Source organism: Centroberyx gerrardi, unplaced genomic scaffold (assembly GCF_048128805.1).
Source record: "Centroberyx gerrardi isolate f3 unplaced genomic scaffold, fCenGer3.hap1.cur.20231027 Scaffold_138, whole genome shotgun sequence".
NCBI lineage: Eukaryota > Metazoa > Chordata > Actinopteri > Beryciformes > Berycidae > Centroberyx > Centroberyx gerrardi.
In genome coordinates this window covers 18,359-33,552 of record NW_027605279.1, presented here as the reverse complement: position 1 = coordinate 33,552, position 15,194 = coordinate 18,359, and the positions used below count along the sequence as shown (strand labels likewise).

General features: G+C 41.0%; 1 protein-coding gene across 3 annotated transcripts; it reads right to left on the bottom strand.

Annotated features, from left to right (window-relative positions):
- Positions 1 to 852: 852 nt before the first annotated feature.
- On the bottom strand, positions 853 to 14,133 carry LOC144538390 (SH3 domain-containing kinase-binding protein 1-like). Of its 3 annotated transcripts, none has more exons than XM_078282424.1 (17): positions 13,944 to 14,133; positions 13,187 to 13,344; positions 13,008 to 13,065; positions 12,240 to 12,349; positions 11,473 to 11,557; positions 11,290 to 11,351; positions 11,159 to 11,204; positions 10,520 to 10,614; positions 9,961 to 10,062; positions 9,495 to 9,546; positions 6,715 to 6,765; positions 6,489 to 6,606; positions 5,287 to 5,449; positions 4,150 to 4,230; positions 3,721 to 3,917; positions 2,318 to 2,381; positions 853 to 2,168 (listed from the first exon to the last, which is right to left on the bottom strand). In XM_078282424.1, exons 1-17 carry the CDS (start codon positions 13,945 to 13,947, stop codon positions 2,136 to 2,138), a joined length of 1,479 nt encoding a protein of 492 aa, XP_078138550.1. In that variant the 5' UTR covers positions 13,948 to 14,133; the 3' UTR covers positions 853 to 2,135. The 3 variants fall into 3 exon arrangements, with proteins under 3 accessions (XP_078138550.1, XP_078138551.1, XP_078138552.1); XM_078282425.1 differs by having other exon boundaries at positions 5,299 to 5,449; XM_078282426.1 differs by lacking the exon at positions 4,150 to 4,230 and having other exon boundaries at positions 13,944 to 14,132.
- Positions 14,134 to 15,194: the final 1,061 nt, after the last annotated feature.

The window sequence follows — 15,194 nt, the reverse complement described above, 5'->3', positions numbered from 1 at the left end:
TCCACAAAGACGAACATCATACATGGGGTAAGACTGTAATTTGTGGTTCTCTGGATGATTCGAGAAAACACCCCTTCATAAATAATTACATCTACAGCTACATTCGCGCTATTTAAGCATTGCACAAGTTCCCGCTTTAAAATGTTAAATGAACCACACCAGGCTCCAATAACAAGCATAATGGCCCAATTCGCAACTGAACCTTTTTCTAAAATGTCACAACTGAAATTAATCTGAGGATAGAAAACAATCCTTTGAGTAATTCCCATGTGATTATAATTCCACCAGTGAAAGGCTCCATATTAAAGAGGCAACATATTGGAGCTTTGTCGTCGTTTATCGGAGGTCAAGCATCTGATCTAACTCTGCATCCGTCCAACCCTTTCCTTTGACAGAGGCAAACTGTTCTTTTTCAGCTCAGCTCCTCTTTCGTCATTTCTAATTTTAACTCATCTGTTTTTTGTACAGCGATCTGACCTCTGATCTCCAACATCCTTCAGTTTTATCACTCTGCACTCCCAGCATTTCCATCTCACTTCTCTTATAACTTCCTCCTCAGTTACAACGCACTGTGGCGTGTTGTCCTCCCAAAAAAGCAGCTTGTGTGAGACTTATAAAGGGAGGTCCATTACTTCCAAATGAGTCAAATATGAAAGCTGTAACAAGTTATATAATATTATAATTTGTAGGAGGGCTGTAGTGAAAGCAACAGCCACCATCAACGTGATTAATGATCTGCTTACAGGTCCCCTAGTGGAAAGAAATGAAGTAAAATGCTCACTTGTCTTTGCAAGGCCTTCAAGATAAAGTAGTACTTTTTAATGCATCTTTCAAAAAGTGCTGAAAATGCTGCAACATCAACTGACCCTTTATTTACTTTTGTTTATTTCACCTTACCCTTGCCCGATATTGAACACAGTTCTTTTAAAAATAGTACGTTCCCATGGCAGTTTCAGAAGCCCCCTGTCTCTGATGAGCTCCAGATGTCGTCCAGATGTTGCTGTGCAGCGGGCAGCGCTGGCAGGCCGAGACAGGAGCGTACCACCACCGCTTGGACCAGAAACCAGATCTATACGCCTCACTCAGAACATGGTATGGTCCAAATATGGTCACAAGTACGAAGGGTGCAAAGAATTTCTCATTATTTCTCTTCCCACGTTCTCTATATCCATCTCGATGAGTCACTGTGTTTTGAGTTTCGGAGTGAGTCAGTTTTTCTCAGAGTGACACAAGAAACCTTTTTTCACCCAACTGCAGAAAACACAGTCAAGCACAAACTTTGGTTGTTATAACTTCTGAGGCTTTAACAGCATTTTCAAGCTTTTTTCTTTTTAGTTCATAAAAGGCAGAACACAACTTTCACCCGTCTTACTTAAGTCGACTGTTCAAATATTACATCTTAACGCATTTACTCTTCTGGGTGAAATTTCATGCTTTTTTGTTTACTTTTTCTAATGTGAGATAACTACAGATCAGCTCCATCAAACCAGCACCCATTGAGGAGCATATAGGGTTTCTTTTCATGTACAAAAGTAGACATACAGTGCTCCCCAATGGATTGATGCGCTATTGCAGCCTATTCTCTAAAAATGTACCTGCAGTTATGACCACTATTTCAATTAATATGGTAACAGCGCCCCCTTTTGATGTCTCAAAATTATATTTTAGTTCTTTTAAAAAGACACATCAAAAATATTTCCTCCTATGTACAACTGCATATATTATTACATATTCTGCTGGGGCCTTGGTTCTGTAAATAAACATAAAACATCCCTATGACAAAAGTAATAGAAAAGGGAAACTAGACAATTGCATGAAACAAAGTAATGCAAGACATTGTTACAAAATACAACCCGCTTAGCCCCAATATTGTTCCAGCATTAAAATATGTACAAAACAGTACATTGTTTTTTTTTAAAGTCTTTTCAGAGGATCTAGTTCATCCAATCCGAAGGAGGATTAGCTGTACTTTCTAATGTAGCCCTCGCTTGTGTGTCTGCAGAGGGAGAAGTTGCTCGTCTGTTTTCCTCCCATCTTGCACTCCGTGTCAGGAAAATGTTCTTCCCGTGTAAATTTGCAGTTCAAGGGCCTTGCATCGTCTCAGACAACCAGCCCAGTCACAGTTTCAGCTGGGATTAATGTTTCATCCTCAAACTATGTACCTCGTCCTGTATGGGAAGGATGTTTTGTTGATAATCAGTTACACCACATTCAGCATTCGCATTCAGCATGGGAACCACAACTTCTGTACGCTTTGTTGTGGCACGGTAAGCAGTAAGCATGAATGCATGCAAAACTCAAGATGCATGTGACTGACCTGTAGCAGCATTCGTTTGTTTCTCTCCTCTCTCAGTTCTTCTTTCATTTCCTGCATGTCTCGTCTGATCAGAAGAGACAGAAACAAACACAAGAGGTTAATGACAAGGACACGTCTAAGTAGGTCAACATGTATGACAGTTTTTTTTTTCATTCATTACAATCTCATTGCAATCTATTTGAATTTTCATCCCAAAATTAGACATTTTTCAGTTACTTGTAGCGGATGTATATTTTTTAGATAATTTTCATGAAGCATAAATGGACATATGCGTATATACACCCTTAAAGCTGCACTATAGGCAACTTTGCATGTTGGCGACTGCAAATGGCAGCGTTGGGTAACTGTTTGAAATTTTTGAACTTTAATTACCCAGAAACCATGTGACTAAGATGTCAGTAAACTGCATACACTACAATCATGTTTACCAACACAGCCAGTCTGTAATTACTTCATACCAAAGGATACAAAAGGAATGAGAGAGGCTAAATACTGTATCTAATGTTGGTGAGACCAGTCTCTCTAGATGGAGCGCTCGCTGCTATTTAGGAGACGATTGATATTTCACTCTTAAAGGATAAGGCCGGTGTTTTTTAATGCATTGCTTACTGTTAACAAGTCCTATGAAAATAACAAAATCAGCAACGATTTTGTTTTGCCAACAAGTCTCGTCCATGTAGCCGGTGCCCAATGAAGCCATGTCCCAGCAGCCATAGAACTCCATTGTATTAAAAAAACGGTTAAAAACACGTCAAAGAGCCATGCCGTTGCTCTGGCAGCATATTTCATCATCACGATGCACCGGGCCAGCCGACTTTTTCCTCTAACAAGTTAATAAGCCGGCTGTAAACACATTTGCGATCTCAGGAAAGTAGTTCCGTAGCATCGAAAATAGTCCCCAGCGTAATGAAGAATTTGTTCCCATTTGAATTTGATTTGGTAATAACTACAATAGCCTGACTTTTCGTGGTAACAGTTAGCGATTTTTAAAATTGAAACTATGTCTTTGTGAGCTGTATTTCAAGGTTATTAGCTTACAGTTGGAGCCAATGACTTCCGGGTTGACGGCTAAAAACGGTACGTGGGATGTCAGAAAGTAACGGAAGTAGAGCAAACGCATTGTTGATTTTGTTATTTTCATAGAATTTGTTGACGGTAAGCAATGCATTAAAAAACACCAGCCTTATCCTTTAAGCTTTGATTTGTCACCCAACACCAGAATTTAATTTGGGCAAATTTGGGCGAATGTATAGTATCTCAATTGGAGTGATGGGACACTGTTCTCTTTTGCAGCCCCACTTTGTGATTTAGGCTGATAAGACAGGTGTATTTTTACCTGAAAATAGTGAAGTTTGAATTTTCAGATAAACAACTGTCAGATAAACCGAATGAGGTTTACTCACTCATGTTGTGCCTGCAGCAGCTCCAGAGCCATCCTCATCTCCTTGATCTCAGCCTGCAGGCTGTCCAGAGACGGCTCTTGTTTATGGGTCACAGCTCTGCTATCCACCACTACTTTGGGCGGTGCTGGTTGAGAGGGAGGAGGAGTCTTGGGCAGATGATCGGGCTTGGAAGGTGATGGAGTGAGATTTTCTGCACCCTACAATGATTTAGGGGACATTGGAATTATAAGGCATTGTACAGACCTTGGAACTATGATGCTTATACCTTGGGAATATAGAAAATATATTATGTTGTTTTCTTTCATGATTTTAAAATAGCAATAATCCCTTAATAAGCTCTCGTTACTGTATGTATCATTTGTGTGGGCATCATGGTTTCATCCTAAATTTAGCAAATGTGACGCATATCCAGTGATATTTTTAACAAACCTTTTGCAAGACAGGTGATTTCTCTATCTGGGGCTTTTTGGGCAATAATTCTGGTTCCACCTGGTCGGTGCCAGTCTGAGCCTGCGGATGAGCATCGACCATGACCTTAATGAGGATCCCTGTTAAGACTCATCTCTCACAACATTCCTTCACTACTCTCTGTGTCAACCAGGCCAATTTATCAACCAGGCCTGTCTTTGGGGTGGTCAGGAAGGAACAAGAAAACACTTAAAGGAAAAATCCAACCTCAGATACTCAGCGTATTCTAGGAGTTATTTTGTGATGAAGTGTTGTAATTTACTTTTTTGGTGTACCCACTTTCCCTCAATCTGCTTCGTCTACTACTGCTTCAGTAGTGATTTCCTACATTTCCCAGAATGCCTTTCGACAACCCCCAGAGATGGGGCGTGAACTTGTTGCTTTCAATCAAAGGTGGGAGTATGGACATATAAATATAACTAGCTAGCCAACTAGTTTGTGAACACTGGGGTGTGTCTATGATCGCAGCTGCGCCCCTTATTCAAACACATCTTGTGGCTGCGTTAGATTCTCTATTGTGGCTACTGTTGGTGGAGAAATTAATATCTCTGCCTCTTCTACAATGGATTTCTCCCTGTATGATTGTTAAACGTTGGTGCAAAATGGTGAGTCTAGAAAAAAGCCCTTGCTCTTTGATTTGAAGGGACTGACATCAAAACCTGTTTACCGTTGATGTTTTAGATAGCTGGGGAATGTTCTGCTATCAAACCTCTAGCTGCGCTGGAAATATCTTGGTGTGACAAGGTTGGATTTTTCCCTTAAAACTCTCATCACTCCGACTGACCTGAATGTTTTCTAAGGAGGCCTATCATCTTCCACTGTATGACCAAAATATGAGCGATGTTGACTGACAGGACTGCACAAGATAAACAAGGGAGTTGCCTTGTTAATCTTGTGATAATCTCACTTTGGTTATCTGCAGGAACATTGGTTACCAGAACCTGTGTGGTTTAGCAGGTTATCAATGGCTCTTCAAATACCACAGTTTCGGGTTCAAACCTGGCTGGGATTACATGGCAATAAAATTGAACTCTATATTGTTGGTAACTTCGGACAAAAAGTCATTATGATATTATTGTGTCACTATAGTGGACATACTGCTGCTGTGACCGGGGCAGACGGCGGTCTCCTCTGTGGGGGTTTGGCTCTGTTCGCTGTGGGATGGCTCAGCTTATCCGTAGACACGTCCACTCCATCAAACTGGTCAGAGTCTTTCTCCTCTGCATGCTTTGGTGAGACAGGAACCAAATCACCATTGGCTCTAGGGAAAATAATACAGTAAAATGTCATCAAATGCAAACATTTGTCCTTTTTCCCCCAAAAAATGTTCAATTTGTCAGACTTCAAGCAAACAAAAAGTGCATGTACAACAGTGAGAGACAAAAGAAAAAAAAACTTTGAATCATTATCTCTTTAAATCTCTACCCTAACATCTTCAGCTCATGCAAACTGTTGAGCACAGTTTGTATTTCACAGTGTGGTCATGTGCACACTTTGAATGTGGTTTACAGTTTTGCAAACTCTTGGTGATGCGGGCAGGTGCAGAGCGCTGCCGCTTGAAACGTCTGTGTGTGTCTTATTTTGGACTGGCATATGTTTCCCTTTTACCACACATGTAAGAAATTATGCCAGGAAGAACATCTCAACTCCAATAACCTCAATATAGTGATTTGATCCAATGTGAAGTTTACAAATAATCACCCTGGAGGTAAAGGCCTAGGAGATTAAGCTTTTGTAAACATTACGAATGATTCTGTAAAAAGTTGGAAAGTTGTCCCTTCCAAACATGTTGGCTTGGAAACAATTGTCAGAATGGCCTTTTCTCCATTAGTAGTCCCTTTAAGACAGGGCCTTTTTTGTTTTCTCAGTCTTGTGTGCGTGTGTGTGTGTGTGTGTGTGTGCGTGCGTGTGTGTTTTCTCAGGAAACAGGAAATGGGCTGCTCTCGTCTGTTTAGGCCTGATCTGACTCATCCCAGAGTTTCCACTGCGCCACTAAAGGTCGGGCATCCTGGCATTCTTCTTTAAGGACACCATGGCAACCAGCGGCACCAACCAAAACTATGAACATCTAAAGGCCCTGCTGCCAGAGCCAGACGAAAGAGGAGAAAGTGTTCCTGACATTTTCTAAGGACCCTTTGCTTTTCTCATTAGAACGTTTGCAATTGAATAAGTTTCACTATGAGTGCCCTAGTTGTCCCTTTTGATTTGAGAGACGTATTCTCCAGTAAGTCAACAATGTACAAATCTGGGTTATGCATGGGGATGAGTAATGAGAAAGAGAATGTTTTGGCGTCACTTACTTGGGCAAAATCTTGTTTGGTTTGTCCTTCACTGGTGGTGGACTGGGCTTGTTGATAGACGGCAGCTTGACTTTGGTTGGAGGATTGCTTCTCAGGTCCTTACCCTCTGTTTTTTCATCTGTAAAGCAAACATATTGCATTATTCTAGAGCAACATTTATCTTTGAGAGGAATATGATCCAATTGTGTTATAAATATAATGAAAGCTAGTACTATTGTAGTACTACCTTTTGTCTTTGCTGGACCACCCCTCTCCATTGCTGAGGCCTCTGTCTTCACTGAAAAAGAATAGTGCATGAAAAATTATCACAATGTTGCTTTTTGGACATAAACAACAGGGCTGCACTTTAGGTAATAAAGTAACAATATTCTATCTGTTTGTGGTCGTATTGTAGAACTGTTGGACACACAGTGAGGCAGTGATACCCTAAAGTTTAAACAAAGTGGGTTCATGACAGGAAGGTTGTCGGTTTGAGTTCCTGGGCCAGCTGGGAAATGTGTGAGTGAAAGTGAATGAGTGAAAGTTCCCTAGAGCAAGGCACTGAACCTCAAAATGATCAGTGACGCTGCCAACTGTAGAAATGTGGTTGTCCCAGGTGTGAACGTGTGCAACAACATGAATGTGAGCAAGGTGTTGCTGTCACAGAGAATGCACGCTCAGCAAACCTTCCCTGGCTAAATCAAAGTTAGTTTGCACAGTTTGCACAGGTATGGCTTCAATTGTGATGAATAAAAAATATTGATACACTGTATCCATTTTCTAAGATGATACCATTCCAAACTGATGTCTTACTAAGAATTTGCTAATGTTGATAGTGCCACTCGTGTTAGTCTCATATTGTTTTCACTGAAGTGACTTGGGAGAACAAAACAATACTGTTCCTAAAAGCCACAAGCACAAATGTCGTATTTTACTACACTGAGAGAGGAATTTAAAACTGCAAGCTTTATGGTTTACTGTGGTTGAGTGAAAACGCTAATGGTCTTTAATCAAACTGGATTCCAGTTTAATAGCAGTAGCATGGGAAGGCGAGGATCTGCACATCACTGGAGCGGACCAGGTCACAGCTGTATCCAATAGGACTGCAGCTATCCTTCCCAAGGGTCTCAACAAGTTCTCCAGGCACAGTCGCTCTGGCTCAGCTTATAGGATATACATTGAAAGTGACTGCCTCTGAGAGGGCCTGGTCTTGGAGACTGAGAGAATAGATGCTTAAATTATGAAGCTTCAGTGAACGGGAGGAACAGTGTGAGAGATGCCCTACCTTGCTCCCTACTTGCCATGCAAAACAAGTGCTTATTCTGAAAGGGTGAAGTTGAGGAACCTGCCAACAATCCTACTAAATCAATACAAACACAGATCTAAGGAGCAGAACCGCTCTATTGCATAGTCCTTAAGATAAAGAGCCGGACCTCGCATGACACTAAAACAATGAACTCAGACTTGGAGCTGAAAAACAGACCAAATGAGAGTAGAGGCAGCCTACCTTGTGTGTTCAGAGCATTATGCAACATTCCCTCTCAGGCAAAACCATCCACAGTAGTAGTAGCTACAGTGCTGCTTCTTGGGCTGGCTGTGAAAATCTCTGTGACAGAGCTCTCCTCAGTCCCCCCATCCCCTGACTTCCTCCAAGACTCCTGAACCAGGTCACATGACCGCCCCGACCATCCCCCCATCTCACCATAGCCTGAGACTTCCTGTGACATTCTTGCGAGTGATACTGTGCGTAAAAGTGCTGTAATGAGAGTAATGGCGTGGGAATATGAGATGTGAGACCGCGCTGAGATTCCCTTAGGTCAGATGAATTGCTGAAAAACATGTTTTAACAGTGTGCAAAAAAAAAACCAAAAGAAGTTTAAAAGAAATTTGCTGGTAGAAAAAAAAGCCTGAGACAGCATATGGGGCTCCTCAGATGAAGCTTGACTATAAGCCACATCCTGCTCTGTGGCTCTGACCGACTAAAGATTGGATTTCTACATCCTCTTGTTTTAGTTAAATGTTCTTAATATGCATTCACTCTTTCGATTCCATCTTTGTACCTTAACAAGTCATCAAATGGCAAAGGGGAAATTCTTGAAACAGGCAGCAAAGTACTCAAAGTATAGCTTCAACTTCAAAAATCAACACAGTGCAAATGCAACAATCATAAATAATCCATAAGGGCAAATGTAGCACTTTTTTGTGTGTGTGTGTGTGTGTGTGTGTGTGTGTGTGTGTGTGTGTGTGTGTGTGTGTGTGTGGGAGGGGTCATTTCCTGATGCACTCAGTGAATGCACTATAACAAGGGATTTATAAACATTTTCAACTTGGAACCTAATCATTTAAGTTTATTTTACTGTTTCACTCACTGTAAGTTACTGTAGTGTGCGGGCTAAATGCCATAATGTAATATAAATTAAATTTAAGACATTTAGTTTCACCCTGAGGCCAAGGCTCATGTGGAGACTTACCAGACACAGACTAACAACTCACTTTGAACTCCAACCCATTGTAATGCAGCACAATAATATCCAAGATTTGGTTTGATTAAAAAAAACAACATTGTGGTTTTAGTCATGAATAGACAGGCTGTGCAAATCCAGTGAAGCATTGATGTCATTTTCTAATCAATGCCCTTGTAAAATTTAATTTCCAGATTGTTCCGTGCCATATATATAATTATCATTTCCCAATACAGTAAATTTATATGTAGAACCGTATTAAAAAGGGCTTGAAGGGCTTCAGCAGCACATGGTTGTGAAATATTGACTTTTATCAGGAAACCATTTTGCTGAAAGGTACCCAACCAAACATGATGCTGCCAATTTCTCCATCTGCTAAAACAAGTTCATCACAGTCCAAACTGTCAACACACTGCCAGACTAAACAAACACAACTGTAGCTAGAAGTCCTTAGTCAGAACCTCTAAAACATGTAGCTACTCACTGTAATATCAAACCCATATTCCTGTCACAGATCCTGTTGTACTGATGTATCTGATCAAAGCGGTAGATACTGTTCTCTTACCTGAGCGTCTCTCACTGCCTTTGCGTGCAGGCAGTTGGCTTGTGGTCCCAGGCTAGAGGAGGAGAAATGGCAAACTCAACAAGTTGGCAAGTACGTCTCCCTTGTGCCTCAAAGACACTTCTATTCTACACACTCTTTCCACTAAGGGAATTTTCAGTGAGTAACTCCAAAACAGAGGATGTTGAAGACAACCCTGAGTCACTGCCCATTATAGAAGCAATAACACAGAAGACTTGTGTCGCAACAAAACACTTGCCAAAGAATACAGGAGAGTTAAATGTCAGCCAGCTACAGATAAAGGAGCTTTGCATTTTGAACCATTTCAGAAGAAAAAAAAAAAAAGTATAGCCAGTGTCAATTACTCTGTAACGTGTCCATGGTTTCATGGCGGCTCAATGCAATGTCTAAACCCCAGTACAGAGATACAGTGAGGATATTGTTGAGAACGTGCCTCAGGTCCACTCACTTGCAGACTGTCCATCGGCGGTATCACCATGACAAAGTTGTCAGGGAAGAAACCACGGCATCCGTTCAGCTCTCCCTCCCACCAGCCTTCATCTTCTGTTTCCTTCAGAAGGAGATTAAAACAGTCAAATTACAACCTCAAAGGCCGCACTGTCCACAGGGACGTGAAATTGCTGCATAAGAAGTTACCAAAGGGTCAAGCAAAACATGGTGGCCTGTGGTCACAGTGGTTCTTATCAGTTTGTCATCAAAGCTGTCTCAGAAATCTTTGTTTTCCACTGATACCATATGATTTGGACAAGTGCCACATTTACTTGCTGCGTCATAGACTGAGGCACCTATTTTCCCTGAATTACTCACAAACTTATACAACTGGTTTGGCTGGCTGAACAATTTTATTATACACCTGCAACTACTTTGAAAGAAAATAAATTATACCCTGGGGTTTGTTTGAGGATAAAGCTGAAGATGAGCTACTTTTAGCATTTCAAAAGCATGACACCATGAGAATGCACCTGGGAAACATGCTAGAAAATAAAAATAAGACAATGTGATCAAACCTTGCTGAGTATTGTAACAATGTCTCCTTTCTTCAGCTCCAACTCATCCTCTGTTTGGGCCTTATAGTCAAACATGACTTGGCAACACTCTGTCACTGAGGAGACATGACAGAAACATAGTTAGTAACGTAGTATTCTGTCATTCATTACACAACCTGAAAGTAAATGTGTGACAGGAATATGAGGTTTCTACAACAATGTCATGACTAACATCATCAGACCTGCATGCAGGCTGTGGGAGGAATTCACAGCACTGACTCAAAGCATTATCGGAAAGAGGTTGTGATTGCAACTGGAGATTAAGTCGCGAACCTTTGGCCCCTGGAAGATATTCCACTCTGATGTAAAGTATGACGTCAAGCCAAGTCACTGTGAGTATTTTTGTGGGACCCCACCCACTTCTAGATTAAAGTGCAGGAATTACCCACTAATCACATGCCGGTGATGTGTCCGGTTGTAAACTGGTCTAATTGCTTTTCAAACACGGTTCAAAAATAGAATCCATGTTGCGCCTTAGCGTTGAGTTCATGATTTTGCTAAGGATTTAATTGTACTTCTAAACAAACAAAGGTTTCTCAATTAGTACACGGATGTCTCTATGGTGACTTGACTGATTAAAGAGGAAGCCTGTGAACTTACCATTTCTTGCTTTGTTCCTCACACTTGTTCTTTGAGGTTGCTTTATCTGGACGAAAACAAAATATATTCAATCAAAGGAAGAGAATCCATATGTGTTTAGGGGAGAATTATTTCTCAGCAAATTTGCATACCTCCTTACTGAAAACTGCATCTGTGAGTTTGGGTCTTGCCTTGCCCTCACTGAGCTTGGTATCTGCAAAAGATTAACGTTAGTTAATCAGTTCAGCTCCGTTTTAACAACATTAGTTTAGATTCTACAGTATGTAGAAAGAATAAAGAACAGTAAGTTTATCTGATTGTTTGGATTTACCCACCTTTAACAAAGATTTCTTTGACAAAATTTGATGGAAATGCTCCCACTTTACTGCCTTTCATCCCCATCCACCATCCATCTTCAATCTATTACATGGGAAATTAGAGAGCAACAAAGTATGTAAGATGAAAACAAAAGGGTGCAAGAGAATTAACATGTAAGTGCAGCGACTTCTATTTTCCCATTCACCCTTAAAGATCTGTGCAGCAACATTGCAAAGCAGTGCTAAAACATGAAACATCAACATCTGGTATATAATTTAAGTTCTTTCTCTTACTTGGCACAAACACTCAGAGAAACTCTCAGAACAAGTCAGATCAGTTCACATGTGTTACAGTGAAGCTGGAATGTGTCTGAGGAACACGCTTTGTAAGCCTGGTTTCCAAAAATAGAGGGAAATAATACCCACACAAATAATGAATACAATATGAAAAAAAAAGTCTTTATTTACCCAGGGAACAATTGCTGAGCACTAGTTTTCAGCGACGCCCTGCTTCACACTCATTCAGTTACATACGTCTATAATAGTTGGGACTTCTTCTACTTCAGCAACTGAAGTGCCTTGCTCATGGGCAACTCAGCAGTAGTTCAATGTTCAATGTCACATCTCACTGATTTTCCCAGCAGGATTCGACGTTTCCTCCAATCACAAGCTTGCTGTTCTAACCATTTAGGCTACAGCAGCTTGTTTGCAGAGCAAGCTGGCTGACTGCTTGGTTATCTGATTTGAAACTTGGGTGTTAGAGCGGCGTTAAGAGCGGACTCTACCTCTCTGATGATCTCTACAGTCTCCCCGACAACCAGCTCCAGCTCGTCTTCATTCATGGGGCTGTAGGCAAACGCCACCTCGCACTTCCTCGCCTGCTTCATCCTCTTTGCTGAAGAGACAAAGCATCACCAGCCACATCAAAACAAGACAGATGTCACATGTAAAGTCTGCTGTTAACGGATAGGGAAATGAGATTTGAAGCTGGATGGAAGGCGAAGTAGGCAAGTCTCAACAGGATACTGCTGACACTGCAAAGCTCTAGAAGCTCCTTCATGTTTCTAGCACATCTAATCCCTCAAAGGCACTGTGTTTGTTTTTATCGGTTCCATTTTCATACATTATAATTAAGTTTGGTTTGCCAAGGATGTGGTCAACATATATTTACAGTGAGACTGTGATTGCTTGCTGCACTGTCTGGCTGACAAAGTGTATGCATCACACTTGACCGCAATTATAAACACTTCTTCTATTTTGGAACATAAAGTTCATATTTGACAGATTACTGAAGACCTGGGCTTCAGCCAGTATTTGCAAATACCTTTTATGTGCCAGATGGGTGAGGTTGTTCTCATAGGTCAGTGCCAGACATATGCCACTTTTTCACAGGAAAAATATTCAATTCAATATGATTTCCTCTGATTGACAGCTTACCTGACACTGAAATTCCAAAATGCAGTAAACTCTGCAAACAAATACTCATTTTCAAATACTATTCGGTCCAGATCTGGATAGCTGCTAATGTTTTAAGAGAAGGGAAATCATCTTACTTTTCCTTAAGCTTCTTGGTTCCCTCTTGCTGTCACCTATCAAATAGACTGGCACTTCCTGTAATGAAAACCAAGACAAAGCATTTTAAATATGCTTGGACACACATGAACACACATACACAAATTAATCGAGCACAAAATTCAAAGCAGTACAATGACGTGCAATAATGAGAACAAACCTTGACAAAGTTGGCAGGGAAGATGCCTCTCTTGCCCCTCAGCTCCCCGTCCAGCCATCCCTCCTCGCTGGCCTTGGTGACATTTTTGACCACATCCCCCGTCCTCACCGTCATCTCGTCTCCCATGGTGCCCTCGAAGTCCATCAGCACCAGCACCTCTGCAGCGCATTTGAAAATGGGGCAGAAAGTTAGATTCTTTGCACCGACAACACTGGTTTACCTGCTTCACAAGTAACGTGCCCTGAAGATATGTACGCTTGTTTCAACAGTCGCTGTGGTATGTGTTGTTATGGGAGACGTCTAAGCAGTGGAGAGCAAAGGATACAGTTTCTAAAGTCACTGCCTAATCATGTAACAAATGCAAATCATTGTTTTCTCCTTGAACACAGGAAACCAGCATCATTACAGGAAGGTCAATTTAAGAATAGGTTACATTAAGTTTGCCAGAGCCAATGCAAAAGCTTTGAATAAATTAAGAAAATAAGCCTAACTTGCCTAAACCTCAGCAAACACAAATGCATTCATGAGGTGTATGCAAAGTGAGTAGTTATGCAGTGGTAAACATGCAACTGATATTTGCAAAAATCAACTGCATTCTGTGCAGATACTAAGCCGCTCCACACTATCATCACTTGGCGGTTACTCCTTGTGGTTGCAAAACTACCATTAAACCTTCTAACTCCCAGCAAACAGATAACTGAGAAAACATCAGGAAAGTCGATCAGCCTGTAAGAATTATGTGACAACACTGACTTACCCATGGTTTCGTAGAAAGCTACTCTATCCCTCAGACTTGAATGTGTAATTCCTCTTCTTCTCACAGCAGCCAAAGAACTCTTAAATAGAATGAGAACTGAGAGAGTACGGTCGTATTGCCTAAGACTGAGAGATATGGCAGCCAAGGCCCTTCTTCCTACTTGTCAAACATTAACATTGAGCAACTTTTCCTGAGGCGAGTCATGGCAAGTCACCAGTAAGGAGTAGGATGGGTCAGAGAGAGAGAGAGAGAGAGAGAGAGAGACACAGAGAGAGAGAGAGAGAGAGAGAGAAGGAAGAGAGAGAAAAAAAAACAGGTGAGACTGGTTTTTCATGATAACAAGGGTGACGTGAAATGAAACATGACCACATAGTTCATGCAGCTACAAAAAAATAAATAAAAGGTGAATGTGCCACCGTATACATTGAGGATAATGCAATTTAGTAGACAAAAACAAACCATGGAAAGTATTTTGCAAATACTCTTTGATCCAGGCCTGTTTTATTAAAATTTAATCCCCATATGGTGTCTGACATACCCACAAATAGTTACACACACTCACATACAAATTTAAAGTAAAGGCAATGGCTTGTTTTGTGTTCTTGGAAGGATTGTATGTATGTGTCCATATTGTTGCTCAGCCTGTTATAGTATGTGCCCTGAGGCAAAGTTGCTGGCCATTTATAGAATGCCTTACACTGAAAGCAGAACAAGAGTCTATGCTAGACTGGATTTGAAAACCTCTTCAATGATGTGCTTGAAAAGAGCACAGCAACAAAAAGAAATTGCATAATGCTTTTTTACAGGAAGAGAAAAATGTACTGAAATGTTATTTATGGGCTGTGGTAGTAGTAGATAAGGCTCTCTGTCCCTCTCCCTTGCTCAAGCTACTGGGTTGGTCATCAAATATAGAATTGTTCCACTCAAGCACTTCCTTGTCCTCCGTGTTGAATATTAGCAACTGAGTCACGATCAAAACTCTGCAATTTAGAGGTGTGTCTGCATGATGTGCTTAATATAGCCAGCCTAGGACGATTTGATAACTCATTTGGGATGCTGCATTTAGATGATTACAAACATTTTATCCCTTATTGACCAGACAAGTTGATTAAGAAGACATTTTTATTTAGAGCAACAATCTGACTGTTGCAGTTAAAAGTTGCAAGGCAGTGAAAACTTGGAATTGCTCAGAACAACCACACTGTTGGCCACTAAGCAACCCCACAGGAGATTAACTATCTTGCCCAAAGG